This window comes from Anomaloglossus baeobatrachus, chromosome 12 (assembly GCF_048569485.1).
Source record: "Anomaloglossus baeobatrachus isolate aAnoBae1 chromosome 12, aAnoBae1.hap1, whole genome shotgun sequence".
Taxonomy (NCBI): domain Eukaryota; kingdom Metazoa; phylum Chordata; class Amphibia; order Anura; family Aromobatidae; genus Anomaloglossus; species Anomaloglossus baeobatrachus.
In genome coordinates this window covers 90,883,035-90,908,376 of record NC_134364.1, presented here as the reverse complement: position 1 = coordinate 90,908,376, position 25,342 = coordinate 90,883,035, and the positions used below count along the sequence as shown (strand labels likewise).

The 25,342-nt window shown below is 42.7% G+C and overlaps 1 protein-coding gene across 2 annotated transcripts in view; it reads left to right on the top strand.

Moving 5' to 3' along the window:
- The window catches only part of TMOD4 (tropomodulin 4), a 35,742-nt gene extending 12,561 nt beyond the window's left edge, over positions 1-23,181 (top strand). For both annotated transcript variants that reach the window (XM_075329686.1, XM_075329687.1), the window contains exons 2-10: positions 5,967-6,120; positions 8,144-8,300; positions 8,772-8,894; positions 14,471-14,560; positions 18,067-18,197; positions 18,296-18,403; positions 21,058-21,201; positions 21,769-21,913; positions 22,540-23,181. In XM_075329686.1, coding sequence (XP_075185801.1) covers positions 6,001-6,120; positions 8,144-8,300; positions 8,772-8,894; positions 14,471-14,560; positions 18,067-18,197; positions 18,296-18,403; positions 21,058-21,201; positions 21,769-21,913; positions 22,540-22,568 — 1,047 coding nt within the window. In that variant the 5' untranslated portion in view covers positions 5,967-6,000 and the 3' untranslated portion in view covers positions 22,569-23,181. The remainder of the gene's footprint in view (positions 1-5,966; positions 6,121-8,143; positions 8,301-8,771; positions 8,895-14,470; positions 14,561-18,066; positions 18,198-18,295; positions 18,404-21,057; positions 21,202-21,768; positions 21,914-22,539) is intronic.
- The last annotated feature ends 2,161 nt before the right edge of the window (positions 23,182-25,342 follow it).

The window sequence follows — 25,342 nt, the reverse complement described above, 5'->3', positions numbered from 1 at the left end:
GACTGTGACTTGGCCATTCTAACACCTCGATACGTTTATTTGTGAATCATTCCATTGTAGATTTTGCTTTATGTTTGGGATCATTGTCTTGTTGAAAGACAAATCTCCATCCCAGTCTCAGGTCTTTTGCAGGCTCCAACAGGTTTTCTTCAAGAATGGTCCTGTATTTGGCTCCATCCATCTTCCCATCAATTTGAACCATATTCCCTGTCCCTACTGAAGAAAAGCAGGCCCAAACCATGATGCTGCCACCACCATGTTTGACAGTGGGGATGGTGTGTTCAGGGTGATGAGCTGTGTTGCTTTCACGCCAAACATATCGTTTGGCATTGTGCCCAAATAGTTTGATTTTGGTTTCAGCTGACCAGAGCACCTTCTTCCACATGTTTGGTGTCTCCAGGTGGCTTGTGGCAAACTTTAAACAACATTTTTTATGGATACCTTTGAGAAATGGCTTTCTTCTTGCCACTCTTCCATAAAGGCCAGATTTGTGTAGTGTACGACTGATTGTCGTCCTATGGACAGACTCTCCCACCTCAGCTGTAGATATCTGCAGTTCATCCAGAGTGATCATGGGCCTCTTGGCTGCATCTCTGATCAGTCTTCTTGTTTGAGATGAAAGTTTGGATGGACGGCCGGGTCTTGGTAGATTTGCAGTGGTATGATACTCCTTCCATTTCAATATGATCGCTTGCACAGTGCTCCTTGGGATGTTTAAAGTTTTGGAAATCTTTTTGTAACCAAATCCAGCTTTAAACTTCTCCACAACAGTATCACAGACCTGCCCATTGTGTTGCTTGGTATTCATGATACTATCTGCGCTTTAAACAGAACACTGAGACTATCACAGAGCAGGTGCATTTATACGGAGACTTGATTACACACAGGTGGCTTATATTTATCATCATCAGTCATTTAGGACAACATTGGATCATTCAGAGATCCTCAATGAACTTCTGGAGTGAGTTTGCTGCACTGAAAGTAAAGGGGATGAATAATATTGCACGACCCAATTTTCGGTTATTTATTTTTTTAAAAAGTTTAAAATGAGCAATAAATATCGTTCAACTTCACAATTGTGCCCCACTTGTTGTTGATTCTTCATCATAACATTAACATTTTTATCTTTATGTTTGAAGCCTGAAATGTGGGAAAAGGTTGAAAAATTCAAGGGAGCCGAATACTTTCACAAGGCACTGTATATACCAGCAGAGGAGCCAGGCTGGGGAACATTATATATACCAGGATAGGGCCCAGGCTGGGGAACATTATATATATCAGCATGGGAGTCAGGTATATATAAATATATAATGTCATGCTGGTATATATATTGTCCCCCAGCCTGGCTCCCATGTTGGTATATACAGGGTGGTCCAAAAGTAGGTAGACAGTATGTGTAATAAGGTTATGAAGGGGTTGATTTATCAAACATGGTGTTAAGTGAAACTGACTCAGTTGCCCTTAGCAACCAATCAGATTCCACTTTTCATTCTTCACAGACTTTGGAAAATGAAAGGTGAAATCTGATTGGTTGCTAAGGGAAACTGAGTCCGTTTCACAGATCTAGTTTTCACAGATAAATCTACCCCAAATCTGTTTTCTTTTCAGATAATTCAGATAACCCATAATGGCAAATAATTTAAATGCAGATCAAAGAAAATGGATTTTAAAAGAGTATTGGAAATCTCAAAATGCTAAAACCGTTACAGCAAATTGGGTTGAAACATTTGGTACTCAAGCCCCCAAGAGAGCAACCATTTACCGCATTCATGACAAATTCGATGCCACTGGCTCAATCCTTAATGCTCCAAAAACTGGTCGACCCAAAACAGCCTGTACAGAAAATAATAAACAACTTGTTGCCGAAACCTTTGTTCAGAGTCCAAAAAAGTCCTCAGAAGAGTCTCTTTAGAATTGGGAATTTCACGAGCTTCTATCATGCGAATCCTGAAATCTATTGGGTGGAAAGCTTATCGTCAACGTCTAATTCATGGTTTATTGGAGGATGATCCAGACAGGCGGCTGCAATTTAGTGAGATTATGCTTAAGGAAACTGAAAAAACTCTAGTAATTTTAGATAACATTATGGGAAGTGATGAAACTTCTTTCAAATTATCCGGCCATATTAACAGACAGAATTGTATATACCGGTATAATGAGAACATGCATTTAACATTAGAGCAACAACTGAATGAGCCGGGTGTCAATGTTTGGGGTGGTATTTCAAGTTTTGGTGTTTTAGGACTAATATTTTTTGATGGAACAGTCACAGGAGATAAGTGTCTCGAAATTCTAATGAATCAAGTTGTTCCACAGTTACAGCAACAGCCTAATTCAAATGACCTTTATTTCCAACAAGATGGGGCCCCTCCACATTAATCAAGAGTGGTCCGCGAGCATCTTGATGAAACATTTCCTAACAAATGGATTGGCTGGCACGTTCACCAGACTTGACCCAATAGATTTTTTATTTGGGGAGTACTCAAGGACAAAATTTATAGTCAAAAACCAAAAAGTGTCAGTGATTTGAAAAATTACATAAGAGATGCATTTCAAGAAATTAATACCCGAAGAGACTTGTGCAAAAATGTTTGTTGAAGCGAAAGAGGCTTCAAAGCTGTGCAAATTGTCATGGAAAACAGTTTGAGCACCTACATTGATAAAATTTAAGGGCTTTTGTATTATTGTTCAGAATACAATTTAATTGTCAATGTTATGCTTGTGTTAGTAAATATAATCTAATATATAAAGATGAGTGTATGTATGTATGTATGTGTGTGTGTGTGTGTGTGTGTGTGTGTCCGCTAAAGAAATCCGCACCGTCGCATTTACAATCACGAAATTTTGCATGTTACTCATGGAACGTTTATAAACTATGTTTGGATGGGAAAATTTATGCCCACGCTTTACAGTTACTCTCCAAAAAGCCTGCCTCCATTAAAGTCAATGGAGCTTCAAGCTATTAGGTTATTAATAGGAACTGTAATTAGTTGCTATAGGAACAAAATAAATTGTTAGTATAAGAAGCTTATATGTGAGGTAATAAGATGTCGGTGGTGAGACGGGTAGAGAGAAAGAGACAGAGAGAGACAGACACAGACAGACAGGGAAGAGTCAGGCAGACTAGGAAACAGACAGGGAAAGAGACAGAAAGACAGACAGGGAAAGAGACAGAAAGACAGACAGGGAAAGAGACAGAAAGACAGACAGGGAAAGAGACAGAAAGACAGACAGGGAAAGAGACAGAAAGACAGACAGGGAAAGAGACAGAAAGACAGGTAGGGAAAGAGACAGAGACAAAAAGAGACAGGGAAAGAGAGACCAGTAAAGAGACGGAAAGAGAGAGACAGACTGGGAAAGAGACAAGGAAAGAGACAGGGACAAGTATAGAGAGGGAAAGAAACAGAGACAAGTAAAGAGACAGAGACAAGTAAAGAGACAGGGAAAGAGACAGACGGGGAAAGCATCAGACCTGGAAAGAGACAGACGGGGAACGAGACAGACGGGGAACGAGACAGACGGGGAACGAGACAGACGGGGAACGAGACGGACGGGGGAAAAAGACGGACGGGGAAAAAGACGGACGGGGGAAAAAGACGGACGGGGGAAAAAGACGGACGGGGGAAAAAGACGGACGGGGGAAAAAGACGGACGGGGGAAAAAGACGGACCTGCAATGAAACAGACCTGGAACGAGACAGACGGGGAAAGAGACTGACAGACAGAGAGAGACACAGAGATAGAGAGAGGTAGACAGATACTCAGATACAGAGAGACAGACACAGAAATAGAGAGAGACAGAGAGACTGATACAGACACACACAGACAGACAGAGACTGGGAGAGATCAGAGAGAGACAGAGAGACAGTTACTATCCCGGGCAACGCCCGGGTACTACAGCTACTTTTATATATAAATCAAAATAAATGTTATTATTTTCTGTCCACCTACTTTTGGGTCACCCTGTATATTGTCCCCCAGCCTGGCTCCCATGCTGGTATATATACCGTATATTGTCCCCCAGCCTGGCTCTCATGCTGGTGTATATATATATATATATATATATATTGTCTCCCAGCCTGGCTCCCATGCTGGTATATATACCGTATATTGTCTCCCAGCCTGGCTCCCATGCAGGTGTGTGTGTGTGTGTGTGTGTGTGTATATATATATATATAATATATATATATATATATATATATATATATATAGATATAGTCTCCCAGCCTGGCTCTCATAGTGGTATATATAATGTTCCCCAGCCTGGCTCCCATGCTGGTATATATATGTCCCCTACCCTGGACCCTATCCTGGTTGTATGTGTGTGTATATATATATTGTGTGTCCCCCCATACTACATTAAAGAAAAAGAGAGAAAGAAAACATCATACTCACCTGCTCCAGGGTCCTGATGACTCCAGCGCGGGCACATCACAGCGCTGTCATTGCGCACACAAGTCATCAGAGTCCCGGCACTTTACGATGACGTTACCACGCTGGTACTCTGATGTCCTGCGTGTGCAGTGTCATCAGCAGCAGTGCAGGGAGATCTTGTCTCCCAGCACTACCACAGAGGTTAACTATATCGGCGTGCTGCACACGCCGATAGCCGATATAGTTAACAGTAGCGCAGCTCCGGGTGGTCCCCCTCTGAGCATGGGGCCCGGGGACGACGCATCATGTATGTGCCCCCCCGGTAGCTATGCTACTGATTGAAACTAAAGGAACAGCGCAGCTCCTCTCTCACTGAGAGGAGCCGGCTGTTTTTCTACAGAGCAGGCGCCGGGCCCGGTGGCGACCTCTGCGATCGCGGTCATTACGCCCCTGCGTCTGAGGTATAGACTGCTAACAGATCTCAACTTTATGGGGGCCAAAGTCTGCCTTGCTTCCCCATAGACATATTGTACGTTTTCTAATGTAACCACTATGGTCAGATTTACTAGACACAACCCATTCACATGTTGACCATTTTATAAACATTTAGGACCTTTCTTAGAAGAAACTGATCCATTTTGGTGGCCATTTTTGTTTTGACCAGACATAGGAGAACATGACCTTGTCTGATGTTATATGGTAGCGGGGTATATCTCATCTATCCCCCATAATTTTATCTTGTTTACAAGAGTCTAGGTTTTTATGACCATCTTTGGGAGAACCAGACCTGGTAGAACATGGTCTCAGCTGATGATATATGGTGGTGAGGTGAATCCGATGCAGGATTTATAATTAAAGTCTTCTTTACAAGAGACTGCACTTTTTATAACCATCTTTGCAAGGACCAGACCTGGTAGATCAAGATCTCAGCTGTTGTTATGTGGTGGGGGGGACTAAATCCCATTCAACTCCATAATTTGGGTCTTCCTTCCAAGAAAACACATTTTTGATGACCAGACCTGGTAGAATATGATCTTAGCTGATGTTGTGTAACAGGGGCTAAAAGCAATCTAGCCCCCATAATTAAGGTCTTTCTTTAAAGTGCCGGCGCTTTTGAAGACTATTTTTTTGAGCACCAGACCTGGTAGAACATGATCTCAGCTGATGTCATATGGTGGTGGGGTAAATCCCATCTAGCCCCCATCATTAAGGTTTTCCTTACAAGAGTCTAAGTTTTTGATGACCATCTCTGAGATGATCAGACATGGCAGAACAAGATCTCAGGTAATGTTACGTAGTTTCAGGTTAAGGTCTTCCTAACTAGTGATTGATCTTTTTTTGGTGGCCATCTTTGTGAAGACCAGTCTTGGTAGAACATGATCTCAGCTGATGTTATATGGTGATGGGGTAAATCCCATGCAGGCCCCATAACAAGGCCTTTCTTCTGATGTTTAGACTACATGATAATGACCAGGATTTGAAAAGTTAATGAAGGACCCAAAGAACCTGTTTGCATACATGGTCCATCTGTGTTGGTCATATTGAAGAAACTCCTTGATCGAGTTGTTGGTTTTTTTTTTACTTCTTTCGTAGAAGAGGCTGAAAAGCCACCACCACCTCCACCACCATGTCTTACCAGAAGGAGTTGGAGAAGTATCGGGACATAGATGAAGATGAGATTATGCGAGGGATGTCAGCCGAGGAGCTGGCCCAACTGGACTTTGAACTGCAAGAGATGGACCCTGAGGTACTGATGTCTTAGAAGCATTTAAAAATCCTTTCTGGGGTGCACACACTTAAAAGTCCTCTAGGTCTCTCACAACTAACTGCATTGTTCAGCATAAAAATGTTATTTCTTCTATCTGCCTCAATCATGGCCAAATATTGTTGTCTCATCTTTTTTCAAATTCTTTTACTTAAAAGACAGTATTATTGCAGTTATATTCTTCTCCTTAGTATTATAGTATATATTCTTGTACATAGGAGCACTATTATAGTAGTTATATTTTTGTACATAGGGGTAGTATTATAGTAGTTTTATTCTTGTACATAGGGGGCAGTATTATAGTAGTTATATTCTTATACATAGGGGGCAGTATTATAGTAGATATATTCTTGTACATAGGGGCAGTGTTATAGTAGTTATATTCTTGTATATAGAGGGCAGTATTATAGTAGTTATATTCTTGTACATAGGGGTAGTATTGTAGTAGTTTTATCCTTGTACATAGGGGTAGTATTGTAGTAGTTATATCCTTGTACATAGGGGGCATTATTATAGTAGTTATATTCTTGGACATAGGAGCAGTGTTATAGTAGTTATATTCTTGTACATAGGGGGCAGTATTATAGTAGTTATATTCTTGTACATAGGGGGCAGTATTATAGTAGTTATATTCTTGTACATAGGGGGCAGTATTGTAGTAGTTATATCCTTGTACATAGGGGGCATTATTATAGTAGTTATATTCTTGGACATAGGAGCAGTATTATAGTAGTTATATTCTTGTACATAGGGGGCAGTATTATAGTAGTTATATCCTTGTACATAGGGGGCAGTATTATAGTAGTTATATTCTTGTACATAGGAGCAGTATTATAGTAGTTATATACTTGTATATAGGGGGCAGTATTATAGTAGTTATATTCTTGTACATAGGAGCAGTATTATAGTAGATATATTCTTGTACATAGGGGCAGTATTATAGTAGTTATATTCTTGTACATAGGACAGTATTATAGTAGATATATTCTTGTACATAGGGGGCAGTAGTAAAGTAGCTATATTCTTGTGCATAGGAGCACTATTATAGTAGTTATATTTTTGTACATAGGACAGTATTATAGTAGTTATATTCTTGTACATAGGGGGCAGTAGTATAGTAGTTATATTCTTATACATAGGGGTAGTATTGTAGTAGTTTTATCCTTGTACATAGGGGTAGTATTGTAGTAGTTATATCCTTGTACATAGGGGGCAGTATTATAGTAGTTATATTCTTGTACATAGGGGCAGTATTATAGCAGTTATATTCTTGTACATAGGAGCAGTATTATAGTAGTTATATACTTGTATATAGGGGGCAGTATTATAGTAGTTATATTCTTGTACATAGGAGCAGTATTATAGTAGATATAGTCTTGTACATAGGTGGCATTATTATAGTAGTTATATTCTTGTACATAGGGGGCAGTATTATAGTAGTTATATTCTTGTACATAGGGGCAGTATTATAGTAGTTATATTCTTGTACATAGGGGTCAGTATTATAGTAGTTATATTCTTGTACATAGGGGGCAGTATTATAGTAATTATATTCTTTAACATAGGAGCAGTATTATAGTAGTTATATTCTTGTACATAGGGGTCAGTATTATAGTAGTTATATACTTGTATATAGGGGGCAGTATTATAGTAGTTATATTCTTGTACATAGGAGCAGTATTATAGTAGATATAGTCTTGTACATAGGGGGCAGTATTATAGTAGTTATATTCTTGTACATGGGGCAGTATTATAGTAGATATAGTCTTGTACATAGGGGGCAGTATTATAGTAGTTATATCCTTGTAAAAAGGGGCATTATTATAGTGGTTATATACTTGTACATAGGGGGCAGTATTATAGTAGTTATATACTTGTATATAGGGGGCAGTATTATAGTAGTTATATTGTGATGACTCTGCCCCTGATTGTTTGAAGATCTCCTTAGTCGGTGTCTGTCATACATGTAACACATACAGATTTATGATTCTCGATCATAATCTAGAATATCCTCCTCCCGGCTGGGATGCGCCAAAAAGACCAAACCTCAAAGACCGCAACTGGTCCCCTGGACAGAGACGCCCTCCTGCAACATCTGGAGAAGGAGGCCATGGATGCCAAGGAAAGAGAAGACCTTGTCCCGTTCACTGGGGAGAAGAAGGGTAAATAAAGTCCAGTTCTTTATCGTAATAGTTCGCAATATTCTAGTATATCGGGCATACAGAAATTTGCCCAAGTATTTTTGTACTGATGTGGAGCATAGATTCTGCTCCTTTCCTCCAGTTCCCTTCCCCCGTAGCACTGGACAGGCGTAGACAGCTGCAGGCTATATTCGCACTGTTGAATTTACTGACCCTTCCCCGCACTGCCGGTTCTTGCAGCATTGCAAAGGTTTTTACAATGTATACCCACCTAATGTCTCCAAATTGCCTCCAGAGCTGTATTCAAAACTCTGCTGGTTTTCTGTTAACTCAGAAATATGAATTAGTGTTCCTAGCATCTCCCATAATGGTTAAGATTTTAGGGCTTCAGCTGAAGTGAACACAGTTGGATTTTAGGAAGTCAACAGAATTGTGGATACAGCTTCGAATAACTATTTCCAAACTTCAAGTCATAATCTATTTTATCAACAGGAAAACCTTTCATCCCTAAAAATCCAAAAAGGGAAATCCCTAAAGAGGAGCAGATCACACTAGAACCAGAGCTGGAGGAGGCTTTGGCCAACGCTACCGACGCTGAGATGTGCGACATTGCAGGTAAGATGACGTGGGGACAACAATGGCTCCTCTGTAAATCAAAATTTAGATATTTTGTACCTTTTTTTTCGGATCCTCTTGACTTCCATTTGGTGGGTTAATGAGTATATTCACCCATTAGTGTGTACACTGAGATAATGTGAGCCAAATTTTAGCCAATCATCTACCACGGCCCCACCCCTGCTTAGATTGCCGACCAATTACAAGGCTTGACGCTGTAACAAGTGACTGGTTGCCACCAGATGCACGTTTGAAGGTCTCCATCAGGAATTCTGCTACTGAGGAGCCCAACATTTTGGACATTGGTCTCTTATGTGATCACTTCAGCCTGTGGACATGTTACGCTGCATCCTATGGACATCTGTGCCGCATGAGTACATGATATTAATTGAGCTGATGATGTCTCCGGTGATGGAGGAGGTCATAATCCAGTTTTTGATCCAGCTCTTAAGACTCAAGTGTCAGAAGCTCTGATGTGACCTCACCAAGGAGCTATGTCCATCTCATGGAGACCTCATGTCAATCGCCCCCACAGATGATAACATAAATCTTTTACTCAACAGTAACAGAAAATTAGCTTTTTTCTCAACTTATCAGCCTTCAGCCCACTTTACACGTTGCAATTAGTTGTACAATCGCATTTGCGATGTGACACGCCCAGGTTGCATACGGGATCTATGAGATTTCACGTTGGTCGTTCATTTGCTGTCACACGTGCGTTAGTAGTCTATGTTAAATTGGTCAATTTTGTGTGCGATCCTTTAGATCATGTGTTCTGTGACGTATGCATTGGGCACCTTTTTTTTTTTTTTTTTTTTATTGACTTGCCAAGCGTGTGTAATGTGTAGGGATGCGTTTTTACTATGTCATCTGCCATTCAGCTCTGCTACATGGCCGCTAACAGCAGACACAGACAGCCATGTAGCAGAGCTGAATGGCAGATGACAGCAGACACAGACAGAGCCGCACTGTCAGAATGAACTCGGGTGAACTTCACCCGACTTCACGGTCATGCTGCGGCTCTGTCTGTGTCGCGCCCTGATTAGCGGTCACCTGTGAAGGGCTCACCGGTGACCGATAATCTCCTAAGTTACTGAAGTTAGCAGCCCTCTCTCATACTCACCAATCCCCGATCTCCGGCGCTGCACGGCATTCACACTGCTCCGGCGGCTTTTACTGTTTTGAAAAAGCCGGCCGCCCATTAAACAATTTCGTATTCCCTGCTTTCCCCGCCCACCGGCGCCTATGATTGGTTACAGTGAGACACGCCCCCACGCTGAGTGACAGCTGTCACACTGCACCCAATCACAGCAGCCGGTGGGCGTGTCTATACTGTGTATTGAAATAAATAATTAAATAATTTAAAAAAACGGCGTGCGGTCCCCCCCAATTTTAAAACCAGCCAGATAAAGCCATACGGCTGAAGGCTGGTATTCTCAGGATGGGGAGCTCCACGTTATGGGGAGCCCCCCAGCCTAACAATATCAGCCAACAGCCGCCCAGAATTGCCGCATACATTATATGCGACAGTTCTGGGACTGTACCCGGCTCTTCCCGATTTGCCCTGGTGCGTTGGCAAATCGGGGTAATAAGGAGTTATTGGCAGCCCATAGCTGCCAATAAGTCCTAGATTAATCATGTCAGGCGTCTATGAGACACCTTCCATGATTAATCTGTAAGTGACAGTAAAAAAACACACACACATGAAAAAATCCTTTATTAGAAATAAAAAACACAAACACATTCCCTCATTACCAATTTATTAACCCCCGACAAACCCTCCATGTCCGGCGTACTCCACAGTCCTCCAGCGTCGCGTCCAGCTCTGCTGCATGGAGGTGACAGGAGCAGCAGAAGACACCGCCGCTCCGGTCACCTCCACGCAGGTAATGAAGACAGCCGCGCGATCAGCTGATCTGTCACTGAGGTTACCCGCTGTCACTGGATCCAGCGGTGGCCGCGGGTAACCTCAGTGACAGATCAGCTGATCGCGCGGCTGTCTTCATTACCTGCGTGGAGGTGACCGGAGCGGCGGTGTCTTCTGCTGCTCCTGTCACCTCCATGCAGCAGAGCTGGACGCGACGCTGGAGGACTGTGGAGTACGCCGGACATGGAGGGTTTGTCGGGGGTTAATAAATTGGTAATGAGGGAATGTGTTTGTGTTTTTTATTTCTAATAAAGGATTTTTTCATGTGTGTGTGTTTTTTTACTGTCACTTACAGATTAATCATGGAAGGTGTCTCATAGACGCCTGACATGATTAATCTAGGACTTATTGGCAGCTATGGGCTGCCAATAACTCCTTATTACCCCGATTTGCCAACGCACCAGGGCAAATCGGGAAGAGCCGGGTACAGTCCCAGAACTGTCGCATATAATGTATGCGGCAATTCTGGGCGGCTGTTGGCTGATATTGTTAGGCTGGGGGGCTCCCCATAACGTGGAGCTCCCCATCCTGAGAATACCAGCCTTCAGCCGTATGGCTTTATCTGGCTGGTTTTAAAATTGGGGGGGACCGCACGCCGTTTTTTTTAATTATTTAATTATTTATTTCAATACACAGTATAGACACGCCCACCGGCTGCTGTGATTGGGTGCAGTGTGACAGCTGTCACTCAGCGTGGGGGCGTGTCTCACTGTAACCAATCATAGGCGCCGGTGGGCGGGGAAAGCAGGGAATACGAAATTGTTTAATGGGCGGCCGGCTTTTTCAAAACAGTAAAAGCCGCCGGAGCAGTGTGAATGCCGTGCAGCGCCGGAGATCGGGGATCGGTGAGTATATGAGAGAGGGGGATAGACTGACATGGACAGAGTGAGGGACAGAGATAGTGACCGACTGACAGAGATTAGTGAATGACAGACATTGTGAGGCGCTTCAGAACGCAGCTTTTCAGCTGCGCTCTGAAGCGGACCTTTTTTAAGCTGCGGTGCAGAGCGCACACCTGCGCACACAGCATCAGACACCAAAATCGTATGAGGGATGTCACACGTTACAATTGACTAGGTTCGTGCAACAAAACGCTCAATTCTAGAGAATGATACGATGTGTTTGCGATCAACGGTTTTGCGTTCAATCCTGATCGCAAGTAGATGTCACACGCAGATACCTCACAAACGATGCCGGATGTGCGTCACTTACAACTTGACCCCAACGACGGATTGTGAGATATATTGAAGCGTGTGTAGCGGGCTTTCTTTTCCCTTTTCTGCCTCCCGAGCTCCTCATTCACTTTTAACAAATGCTAAAATTCAATTTTCCAGTTCACTGATAGATCAGATTATAGCTGCTAATTAAACGCTAGGAGGTAGAGGTAGCAGAGTGAGAAGGGCACAGAGAGGCACAAGAAATATTGGTACTTTCTAGTAAATTTTCATCTCAATTCAAAGATGGATACACAACTACACTGCTCAGTACTGCTAAATAATTGTCTTACATTGCTACTGCTTCTAGTAAGTGTTAATCTCATGACAGTACTGGAATTACAGCTAACCTGTTCAACACTCCTGTATATTGTTCAGCATGCTTTCTAGTAAGTGTTTTATCTCTCCAGTGTTATATCATGCTGCATTCACACTATTACACTGGTTAGCACTGCTATAGAATTCCCTCAATGCTGGAGATTTCGATTCTGTTTTTTTTTTTTTAATTGTATCCCAGTGCTCTATTCGCTATGTAATTTACTTAATGTTGCTGCTTTCAAATTTCCCAAATCAGTGCTGTATTCACAGCTACACTGCTCAGTACTACTGTATAATATCCTCTATGCTACTACTGCTTCTAGTAAGTGTTTTATCCCATCCCAGTGCTGTATTCACAATTCCCTTGCTCAGTACTACTGTATAATATCCTCTAAGCTACTACTGCTTCTAGTAAGTGTTTTATCTCATCCCAGTGCTGTATTCACAGCTACACTGCTCAGTACTACTGTATAATATACTCTATGCTACTACTGCTTCTAGTAAGTGTTTTATCTCATCCCAGTGCTGTATTCACAGCTACACTGCTCAGTACTACTGTATAATATACTCTATGCTACTACTGCTTCTAGTAAGTGTTTTATCCCATCCCAGTGCTGAATTCACAGCTACACTGCTCAGTACTACTGTATAATATACTCTATGCTACTACTGCTTCTAGTAAGTGTTTTATCCCATCCCAGTGCTGAATTCACAGCTACACTGCTCAGTACTACTGTATAATATACTCTATGCTACTACTGCTTCTAGTAAGTGTTTTATCCCATCCCAGTGCTGAATTCACAGCTACACTGCTCAGTACTACTGTATAATATACTCTATGCTACTACTGCTTCTAGTAAGTGTTTTATCCCATCCCAGTACTGAATTCACAGCTACACTGCTCAGTACTACTGTATAATATCCTCTATGCTACTACTGCTTCTAGTAAGTGTTTTATCCCATCCCAGTGCTGTATTCACAGCTACACTGCTCAGTACTACTGTATAATATCCTCTATGCTACTACTGCTTCTAGTAAGTGTTTTATCCCATCCCAGTGCTGTATTCACAATTCCCTTGCTCAGTACTACTGTATCATATCCTCTAAGCTACTACTGCTTCTAGTAAGTGTTTTTATCTCATCCCAGTGCTGTATTCACAATTACACTGCTCAGCACTACTGTATAATATCCTCTATGCTACTAATGCTTCTAGTAAGTGTTTTATCTCATCCCAGTGCTGTATTCATAGCTACACTACTCAGTGCTACTGTGTAATGTCCTCCATGCTGTTTATGCTTCTAGTAAGTGTTTTATCTCATCCCAGGGCTGGATTCACATCTTCACTAGTTAGCAGGACTATATACTTTACGCTTTTGCTTTAAAGCAATTTTTTATCTCCTCCCAGTACTGTACTCACAGCAGCTCTGCTTAGTACTTCTGTATAATGTCCTCCATGATGCTGCTTCATGGAGACAGGGAGCAGAAATCCACCATGTCTGTGTGTACTGTGTATAGGGGATTTCTTAGGAGCTAGTCTCCACAACTTTCCAAGTTTTCTGTGAGGATTCGCAAGACCATGGGGATTCTAAGAAATATTGCCAAATCTTCCAGAAGTTGGATAGGTTTCCCCTTTTTTTCTAGAGCCTCCAGGATATGTTAGAACAGTGGGTGAGTCTGGTTTTCAGTCGTTTGAGGGTAATGTTTCTTCTGCACCAGTAGCTGAGCTCTCGCCCATTCCCTCCAGTCAGCAGAACTCCAAGGATTTGGACTCGAGTCAAGTGTTATATTTAGTATAGGAGAGTGAAAGACCGAGGGGCTATCGTCTTACGCTGTGTGTTCAAGATGAGGACATGGTATAGTAACCAATATTCTTATCACCGAGCTCTGGTGCCACCAAGAGGGATAATATGACCCTCCGGTATATTCCATAGAAAAACATGGATTCCCAAACACGTCGTCACTTCCATATATCAATTCCATCCACATATTAGGACCAGGCTACAAAGATCGATATAAATCTGAATTTCGGAATTTTTTGTATGTTATTACTAAACATGTTGGATATAACGCTACATGGACCGATTACTGACTGACTTCATTTATTCTTCTATCGCAGCCATCTTGGGGATGTATACACTGATGAGTAACAAGCAGTATTATGACGCCATCACTTCCGGGATCATCATTAATAAAGAGGGCATCAACAGTAAGTAAAATCCATGGATTCGCCATTTCAACGTATAGAAGAACGCTTCAAAATTGGCTTTTTACTAATATTATTGTGGCCACTGATAGAGATTTAGCATCATTGTTGGACTATAAGAAGCACTCGAGAAAAGGAGGATTAGGCAAAATTGGTGGATGGGTGGGTGTCTGAGAATTTCTGCAAGGTTTGGCAATGGGCAGCACTCAGGAGTAAGGGTGGCTTTACATGCTACGATATAGGTACCGATATTGCTAGCATGCGACCCACCCCCATCGTTTATGCGAAACGGGCATATCGCTGCCCGTCGCGAACAAAATCCGGCACCCCCGTCACACATACAGTCATATGAAAAAGTTTGGGCACCCCTATTACTGTTAACCTTTTTTCTTTATAACAATTTGGGTTTTTGCAACAGCAATTTCAGTTTCATATATCTAATAACTGATGGACTGAGTAATATTTCTGGATTGAAATGAGGTTTATTGTACTAACAGAAAATGTGCAATCCGCATTTAAACAAAAGTTGACCGGTGCAAAAGTATGGGCACCCTTATCAACTTCTTGATTTGAACACTCCTAACTACTTTTTACTGACTTACTGAAGCACTAAATTGGTTTTGTAACCTCATTGAGCTTTGAACTTCATAGGCAGGTGTATCCAATCATGAGAAAAGGTATTTAAGGTGGCCACTTGCAAGTTGTTCTCCTATTTGAATCTCCTATGAAGAGTGGCATCATGGGCTCCTCAAAACAACTCTCAAATGATCTGAAAACAAAGATTATTCAACATAGTTGTTCAGGGGAAGGATACAAAACGTTGTCTCAGAGATTTAAACTGTCAGTTTCCACTGTGAGGAACATAGTAAGGAAATGGAAGAACACAAGTACAGTTCTTGTTAAGCCCAGAAGTGTCAGGCCAAGAAAAATATTAGAAAGGCAGAGAAGAAGAATGGTGAGAACAGTCAAGGACAATCCACAGACCACCTCCAAAGACCTGCAGAATCATCTTGCTGCAGATTGTGTCACTGTGCATCGGTCAACAATACAGCGCACGTTGCACAAGGAGAAGCTGTATGGGAGAGTGATGCGAAAGAAGCCGTTTCTGCAAGAACGTCACAAACAGAGTCGCCTGAGGTATGCAAAAGCACATTTGGACAAGCCAGTTACATTTTGGAAGAAGATCCTGTGGACTGATGAAACAAAGATTGAGTTGTTTGGTCAAACAAAAAGGCATTATGCATGGAGGCAAAAAACACGGCATTCCAAGAAAAGCACTTGCTACCCACAGTAAAATTTGGTGGAGGTTCCATCATGCTTTAGGGCTGTGTGGCCAATGCCGGCACCGGGAATCTTGTTAAAGTTGAGGGTCGCATGGATTCAACTCAGTATCAGCAGATTCTTGACAATAATGTGCAAGAATCAGTGACGAAGTTGAAGTTACGCAGGGGATGGATATTTCAGCAAGACAATGATCCAAAACAGCGCTCCAAATCTACTCAGGCATTCATGCAGAGGAACAATTACAATGTTCTGGAATGGCCATCCCAGTCCCCAGACCTGAATATCATTGAAAATCTGTGGGATGATTTGAAGCGTGCTGTCCATGCTCGGCAACCATCAAACGTAACTGAACTGGAATTGTTTTGTAAACAGGAATGGTCAAATATATCTTCATCCAGGATCCAGGAACTCATTAAAAGCTGAAGGAAGCGACTAGAGGCTGTTCTTTTTGCAAAAGGAGGATCTACAAAATATTAATGTAACTTTTATGTTGAGGTGCCCATACTTTTGCACCGGTCAAATTTTGTTTAAATACGGATTGCACATTTTCTGTTAGTACAATAAACCTCATTTCAATCCAGAAATATTACTCAGTCCATCAGTTATTAGATACATGAAACTGAAATAGCTGTTGCAAAATCCCAAATTGTTCTAAAGAAGAAAGGTTAACATTAATAGGGGTGCCCAAACTTTTTCATATGTCAGTACTTACCTGTATAGCGACATCGCTGTGACCGGTGTACCGCCTCCTTGCTAAGGGGGTGGTCCGTTCGGCGTCACAGCGACGTCACTAAGCGTCCGCCCAATGAAAGCGGAGGGGCGGAGATGAGCGGGACGTAACATCCCGCCCATCTCCTTCCTTCCGCATTGTGGCCGGCGGCAGGTAAGGAGATGTTCCTATGGGAGTCACACACAGCGATGTGCACTGCCGCAGGAACGAGGAACAACTTCGGCGAAGCGATAGCATCGATACTTGGGAGCGGACCCACATGTCAACGAGGAGCGATTTTGGACGTTTTTGCAACGATCCAAAATTGCTCCTAGTCGTCACACACAACGAGATCGCTACAGCGACCAGATGTGCGTCACAAATTTCGTGACCCCAACGAGATCGCTGTAGCAAAATCGTAGTGTGTAAAGCCCGCTTAAGGCTATGCTCACATTTCCGTTTTTTTTGCATCAGTCACCTGCGTTGCTTGACGCTTGTGGTTGATGTGTTGTACAACGGGTGACAAGAAATGAAATTAATTGTCATGAAAAAGCGGATTCCGTCGGTGAAATGATTTCAGTATAAAAACAAGCAGTGGTACGAGAGAGAGAGAAAAAGAAAGAAACGAGTGATGCGCCGCACTGCGGGTGCAACGCAAGGTCATCAATCACAATCCGCCACTCATACAAGTCTATGGGAAACAACAGAATCCGCCAAACAGAGTACGTTGTTTCTCAGAGCAGCGGATTGTGACTGATACAAAATAACGGAAGTGTGAACATAGCCTTAAGGGCACTTTACACACAGCGACATCGCTAGCGATGTCGCTGGTGAAAGCACCCGCCCCCGTTGGTTGTGCGTCACGGGCAAATCGCTGCCCTTGGTGCACAACATCGCTAACACGTGTCACATGGACTTACCTGCCTAGCTACATCGCTGTGGCCGGCGAACCGCCTCCTTTCTAAGGGGCGGTTTGTGTGGCGTCACAGTGGCGTCACTAAGCGGCCGCCCAATAGAAGTGGAGGGGTGGAGATGAGCGGCCGTAACATCCCGCCCACCTCCTTCCTTATTGCCGGCGGCCGCAGGTACGGTGATGTTCCTCGTTCCTGCAGTGTCACACATAGGGATGTGTGCTGCCGCAGGAGCGACGAACAACATCGTACCTGCAGCAGCAACGATATTTGAGATTAGAACGACGTGTCAAGGATCAACGATATGGTGAGTATTTTTAATCGTTAACGGTCGTTCATGCTTTTCAGATCGCAACAACGTCGCTAACGAGGCCGGATGTGCGTCATGAATTCTGTAACCCCAACGACATCTCGTTAGCGATGTCGTTGCGTGTAAAGACCCCTTAAGGCTTCACTGGTGGCTTCAGATGAGGAACCAGGAATGAGAGGCCTTTGGCCATTCCTGTTGACCTCAGAAATGTAATATAGTCCAAAAATATGGAGCTATAGAATGGGAATTAGTTTCCTTTTTAATCAATGTGGCATCTGTGTCTGTTCCTTACAAGGCGTTGTACAACCTGACAAATATAAACCCATCCCGGACGAGCCCCCAAATCCAACCAACGTGGAAGAAACCCTGCAGAAGATCAAGAGCAACGCCTCAGACCTGGTGGAAGTGAATCTAAATAATATCCATGTAATTATCCCTGCACAGACTATAAGGAGCTTTAGACCCTAAATCTAAAGGGATCTCTTATATCTTTTTTTCTGTTTTGTTTTTTTGCTCATTTGCAGGACATTCCCATACCGACGTTAAAGGGGATTTGTGAAGCCATGAAAGCGAACACACATGTAAAGCAACTGAGTTTAGTAGCTACTCGTAGTAACGATCCTGTGGCTTATGTAAGTCTTTGTGATATCCATTTCACCCTTTACTTAAAGGGATTGTCTTTTTAAGGCAAACTCTTCTCTAGAGATCATTGCTTCAGGATCAGAATATTTCTGATAAGTTTTCACTTGGTTATTTTCTTAAGTACTTTGATTAAGATAATTTCCGCCACTCGTTTCCTACAATAATTCCCATAATTCATTGCAACACTGTCTTAATCCACCTCCTTCCAGTATCCTGGTCATCTTATTCACTGCTTCACCTTCCTCATTTGATTGGCCAGGGAGGGGAGAGCATAAGTGGGTCATGTGACATTCAGTGAAGATCATCAGATCATATGTGAGGGTTCGAATATTAGAACGAGCAAAGCATGATGGGGGATTTGAATGGAATGTTGCTGCTGAAAGTGGCTGCAATCTTAAAAGCGCAACCATCAGGTGACCAGATGGGCTAACTCCGGAAGGGTACTTTTTTTTTAATAAATGTTGTTTAGAAAAATGTTTGTATTTCCAAATTAGGATAGTTGGCAAAAAGTTTTAAAAAATGAAAAACCCCCTTTTAGGAACCATATTTTTATTGTGTGTTTAATCTAACAGTTATTATTGGGTGGTCTGTGTCTCAAATTCAATGCATTTGTTAAGGCTGCTTTCACACTACATTTTTTTAACATGCGTCCTGAACGTTTTTTTAACGCAAAAACGGATCCAGTGCAAATGCGTTTTCATTTCAATGCATGTGCAATGGACTCGCGTCAACATGCGTTCACCTGCGTTTGCGTGCGTTATAGTGAGGAACCAGCGACTTGCAGTTTTTTAACTTTTTTCAAAAACGCTACTTGTAGCATTTTTGAGCTGCGTCCAAATACTGCAAATTGCTGGATCCTGACTATACTGCATGCAAACGTATGTGAACGCTGGCATGCTGATAGACAGGATCCTGCTTGCTCTACTGAGCATGCCCAGAAACCAGCCTGGTGTGATCAGTCTCTCTCTCCTCGTCCCTCTCTCCCCCTCCCTCTCTCCCCTTCCCTCTCCTCTCTCTCTCTCCCCCGCCTGAGAGCTGCGGAGGCTCGTAACCAAGGTAAACATCGGGTAACTTGCTTGGATACCCGATGTTTACCTTGGTTACGTGTGTCGGGAGCCCGGCTCCTAGCAGCTGCAGATGCTCGGAACCAAGGTAAATATTGGGTATCCAAGCAAGTTACCCGATGTTTACCTTGGTTACGTGTGCAGGGAGCCCGGCTCCTAGCAGCTGCAGACGCTCGTAACCAAGGTAAATATCGGGTATCCAAGCAAGTTACCCGATGTTTACCTTGGTTACGTGTGAATGGAGCCCGGCTCCTAGCAGCTGCAGACGCTCGTAACCAAGGTAAATATCGGGTATCCAAGCAAGTTACCCGATGTTTACCTTGGTTACGAGCCTCCGCAGCTGTCAAATGCCGGCTCCCAGTGTCACGTTCAGTTCCCCTCACTCCCGATCACATGACTCCAATGCCCGCCCATAAACGTCAAGTGACAGGATCCTGCAAAATAACACATGCGTTTGCATGCGTTTTTCTCTGCAAAAACAGGATCCACTTTTGCAGCAAAAAAACGTTCATGACGCATGCTAAAAAAACGTAGTGTGAAAGCAGCCTAAGTTAGGTTTCAATGCGTATCATGAAATGTCGGACTTCACCTGCTATACTGTGCAATCACCCCCAGATGGCAGCACAGAACTGCAGCAATACAAGAAGGTGTAAAGGGAAGCAGTAAAAGCGTCCTTCGAAATGACACGGAACAAGCTCAGAAAATGGGCCACTTTGTAAATCCATTATGTCCATTAGTCGGCCCGTAATGGTGATGTGTTAAGTGTGGTCTCTTACTGCATGTGAAAGAATAGCTGGGGTAATTTCAAGATCCATTAATGCTGGAAATGACGTTATATCTATAGAATAACATATTCATACCGTAGGGGGTCACCAAGTTTATAAAGATTTCTATCATGTGGAATGACCACGTGGGAGGATGTACTGTCGGATGATAGAAAGAAGGTTGTATCATTGCTTAGTACAGAGCCACGTGGCCTGTCTGTGAGCTGTATATATAGCGCTATTACCCAAGAAGCAATGCTCTTAGCAGAGGTATACGGGGCTACGGTGGAGACCCCATACAAAGACGTTGTTACACCACCACGTGGTGGTGGTGGTGATGATGTTCGTGACACCACCATGTGGAACAGTCTTTAAGATGCAGCCTCTGCTTGCAAGGACATCATTATGTACTTTTATGTAAGGTTTCGGGAACGACCCATCCAGTTTAAGGCGTAAAAGAGTCCATCTGAAGAGATACAAAAAGGGGTTCAGATATTGAAAGTAAAAGCAGGATGGATTGGATAGGTCATCAATATTAGATCGGTGGGGGTCCGACACTTCATGACCATCATTATGTTGTGTAATCTGTGTGTGCAGACAATAAATTGTTAGAAAAAAATAATTAAAATGATGAGAATGATCTTCAAGTCATTCTCATTTGTTTAGAGAATGAGACAGGGAGTATTTTCTTCACCCTGAATGGGGACGTGTTTTGGACTGACTGCAGAGTTGCACCTACTACGTTACACCTGAAAGTGAGAAGATCTTCTACGCCTTCCATTTACTCCGACATAACAATGCTCTGGTTCTCCACAGGCTGTGGCTGAGATGATCAAAGAAAATAAGACTCTGGAGACCTTAAACATTGAGTCCAACTTTATCTCCAGTGCAGGAATGTTGGCCGTAATTCAAGCTATGAAAAATAATTCTTCTCTAACCGAACTTAAGGTGGATAACCAGGTAAAACTTGACTCACTTGGTTGTGAATGGTTTTTAAAGCCTGAATCTAGAAGAATGACCCAAACAACTACTTGCTCTATGCAGCTGGTTGGGACTGGATCCTATAACTGAGGTACCGTCAATGGTTCTGTAGGAAATTATGTTGATAGCTATCCTTATGATAGACCATTATTGTTTGTTGGGGGAACCTCAGTGACTGAGTGTGTGATTGACCACCAGAAATTCTTCATTGGACTATTCATTGGCCTCCATCAAGACTAAATCTGCAAATGTTTGAGTGAATGGGTTGTTGACTAGCAGGGATTTTTCACTGAAATAATCCTTGATGGTCCTCAAGACTGGAACCCCAATGTAAATTGGTTGGTTTTGAACTTTTGGGGCTCTTTCTATGGACTGATCATTGGCTATTCTTAAGACTGCAAACCCAACCGATTAAACATTGTTGGCTCGTTTCTGTTAATTTCTCAAGGAACCCTCTTACTATAAACTACTAAAGTCTTGGATGTGTAAAAGTAAAGTCCACCTTCAGCTCTAATCATGGTCATGTCTTCCCCCTATTTTCTGCAGCACCAGAACCTTGGAGACACTGTAGAGATGGAGATGGCCTCCATGCTGGAGAACTGTCCTTCTGTTGTACGCTTTGGGTACCATTTTACACAGCAGGGACCAAGGGCCCGAGCTTCAAATGCTATCACTAGAAATTTGGAGACACGTAAGTTTAATTCTTCTGAAAAGTTTAATTGCATAAAATTAGGGTCGAGATTATAAAAATAGCTTTTTAGAAATTTTTGGAAGGCTAAGTGCTGAGAATCCACATCTCTTGGCCAGAGCAGAGGACAGGCAAAATTGCATGAAATTAAAACTTTCAAAGGTGTAAAACTTATAACAGTTTTCTCTAGTGCCAAGTAGATATGTTTCAGTTTCTTGTGCCTAGGGGTCATGCCTCAGTCCCTAGTTTTTCAGTGGTCATGCCTCACTCCCTTATGCCCAGTGGTCATGATTGCATCCCTTATGTCCAGTGTTTATGTTTTAGTCCCTAGTGGTCATGTCTCAGTCCCTAGTGCCCAGTGTTTATGTCTTAGTCACTAGTGCCCAGTAGTCATGCCTCAGTCACTAGTTCCCAGTGGGCATGCCCCAGTCCCTAGTGCCCGGTGGTCATGCTTCAGCCCCTCGTGCTCAGTGGTCATGCCTCAACCTTTTGTATCCAGTGATCATGCCTCAGCCCCTTGTGCCCAGTGGTCATGCTTCCAATCAATTACTATTCAAAATGGAGGAAGTGTAACGGCTACCCTTACTAAATGCACCTCACCTCAACTTTTTCTATTTCCCCCATGACAGGTCGGAAGAAGAAGAAGTCCACCCAATAAATAATTTTGTGTGTCCGAAAACCTGATCCAACCTGGTTCATCTCCTAGGTGGTGTCCATGTCCCATTTTTGCTTCAGCTTTGGGGACTTTATTTCTGAACATCTCATCCATGGACCTTTCCTCTTCTCTATGTGTTTCTGTCATCCCCTTTGTTCCTCCGCTTATGTCTCATAACTCCTCCAACCTTCTTCTTTGGTAACACTGCCACTGATTGTCTTAAAGTTTACCCATGATTTACCAAAATATTGGAAAAAAGCCATTTTTTGAGTGTGACCGTCCAGTTCACCAGCTGTTTTTTTTACCAGCTGTGGGGTATGCCTGGTACCTGTACACCCCTTTATGTCACTGGTCAGCTTTATAAACCTCATTAGATCCTCATCAATGGGGATTGGTTTCAACCTCAATTTCATGTGTGTATATTTGGGACACAAAATGACACCTCGAGTGTGTGTGTGACGTCACATGAAATCTAAACTTCTCTACCCCCAACCAGTGGTCTGACTCTATCTGTACATCTCTTGGGAAAAGTGGAGACAGAAGGGACGGGAGTCATACTGGAATAATAGTACAATAATTGTATTCAAATCTGTAAATAAAGTGACTTCGACCTGTATTGCCGGAGTTGTTCTTTGGATTTATGTAGGCACAGATTGGAGTAAAAACTGAACCACCCTGGTTCAACTTGAAGGTTCTCATTTTTGCCCTTTCTGGCCGTTGTACTGATGGTGCTATTATTTTTGTTTGCTGTGTTAACAGGTAGTGTGCTGTGAGTGAAAAGAATCCTTACTGTAAAACAGTTACATTTAATTAATAATGATTATTGTTTAAACTTAAAATTAAAATAAATACAATTAGCACACTTCATGAACTATCTGTTCAACCTGTCCAGAAACTACCCCTTAGACAACCTGTACTTCACAGAGTATACAGATAAGCTGCATAGACGATGAGATGCCAGACATCTATTCAGGGCTGTCCTTTCTTAGCTATTTCATCTATATTGGAATCGCACACTTCCACTCTTATCCATCTAACTAGATGGCCACAGATGCACCACTAAGCCAGGACCACTTTAGAGTAATTGCCGTGGCCCGGTTTGTTTGGGGATTCAATCCGGAGACCCATGGTCTCGTGGTCGTTTCCTGGCTTACCTTTTCTTCCTTGTCCAAATGCTGGTGGTTCTTATGGTCTTTGTTTCCTTTCTTGGTTTTCTCCTCTTCAGGTGTTTCTCATTTTCCTGTTATTGTTTGCCACATCAAAGTGGAGAGGGAGAAGGGGTTAAACCCGCGCAATCCGCCAGTAATACAGAAGGAGATGTTGATAAATTAAACAATCTTTTATTCCATGGGTGTACGCGTTTCAAGGTCTAAGACCTCTTCTTCAGGACCAGTAAATCAACAGTGAGTGTCTGCCCATGTGTCCTGAAGAAGGACACATGGGCAGTTTGCTCATGATCACTTGGAGGACTCTGAGACAGACTGGTTCAAGGTTCTCTGGTCTGATGAGACCAATATCGAGATCTTTGGTGCCAACCACACACGTGACGTTTGGAGACTGGATGGCACTGCATACGACCCCAAGAATACCATCCCTGCAGTCAAGCATGGTGGTGGCAGCATCATGCTGTGGGGCTGTTTCTCAGCCAAGGGGCCTGGCCATCTGGTCCGCATCCATGGGAAGATGGATAGCACGGCCTAACTGGAGATTTTGGCCAAGAACCTCCGCTCCTCCATCAAGGATCTTAAAATGGGTCGTCATTTCATCTTCCAACAAGACAACGACCCAAAGCACACAGCCAAGAAAACCAAGGCCTGGTTCAAGAGGGAAAAAATCAAGGTGTTGCAGTGGCCTAGTCAGTCTCCTGACCTTAACCCAATTGAAAACTTGTGGAAGGAGCTCAAGATTAAAGTCCATATGAGACACCCAAAGAACCTAGATAACTTGGAGAAGATCTGCATGGAGGAGTGGGTCAAGATAACTCCAGAGACCTGTGCCGGCCTGATCAGGTCTTATAAAAGACGAATATTAGCTGTAATTGCAAACAAGGGTTATTCCACAAAATATTAAACCTAGGGGTTGAATAATAATTGACCCACACTTTTATGTTGAAAATTTATTAAAATTTAACTGAGCAACATAACTTGTTGGTTTATAAGATTTATGCATCTGTTAATAAATCCTGCTCTTGTTTGAAGTTTGCAGGCTCTAACTTATTTGCATCTTATCAAACCTGCTAAATCTGCAGGGTGTTGAATACTACTTGTAGGCACTGTATATATATATATATATTTATATATACCGTGTTTTTCAAAAAAAAAGACCTCCCCCAAAAATAAGCCCTAGCAGGGATTTTCAGCATTTTCGGAGCAAGGCTTAAATATAAGCCCTCCCCCGAAAATAAGCCCTAGTCGCGGATCTATAATGAAGTGTCCGAGGAGCTAAAAAGGTTACAGATACTGCAGGACACTTCATTATAGACAGCGGCACCCGGCAATTACACTCACCCGACACTGAGCGGCAGGACCTGCAGTGATCGCACACCCGCACACATCAGCTCTCACACACACACACAATCAGATCACACACACACACTAGATCTCACACACAAACATCGGATCGCGCACACACAGTCAGATCGCACACATAATCAGATCTCACAAACAAACATCAGATCGCGCACACACAGTCAGATTGCACACATAATCAGATCGCACACACAAACATCGGATCACACGCAAACATCAAATCACACACACATACACAAACATCGGATC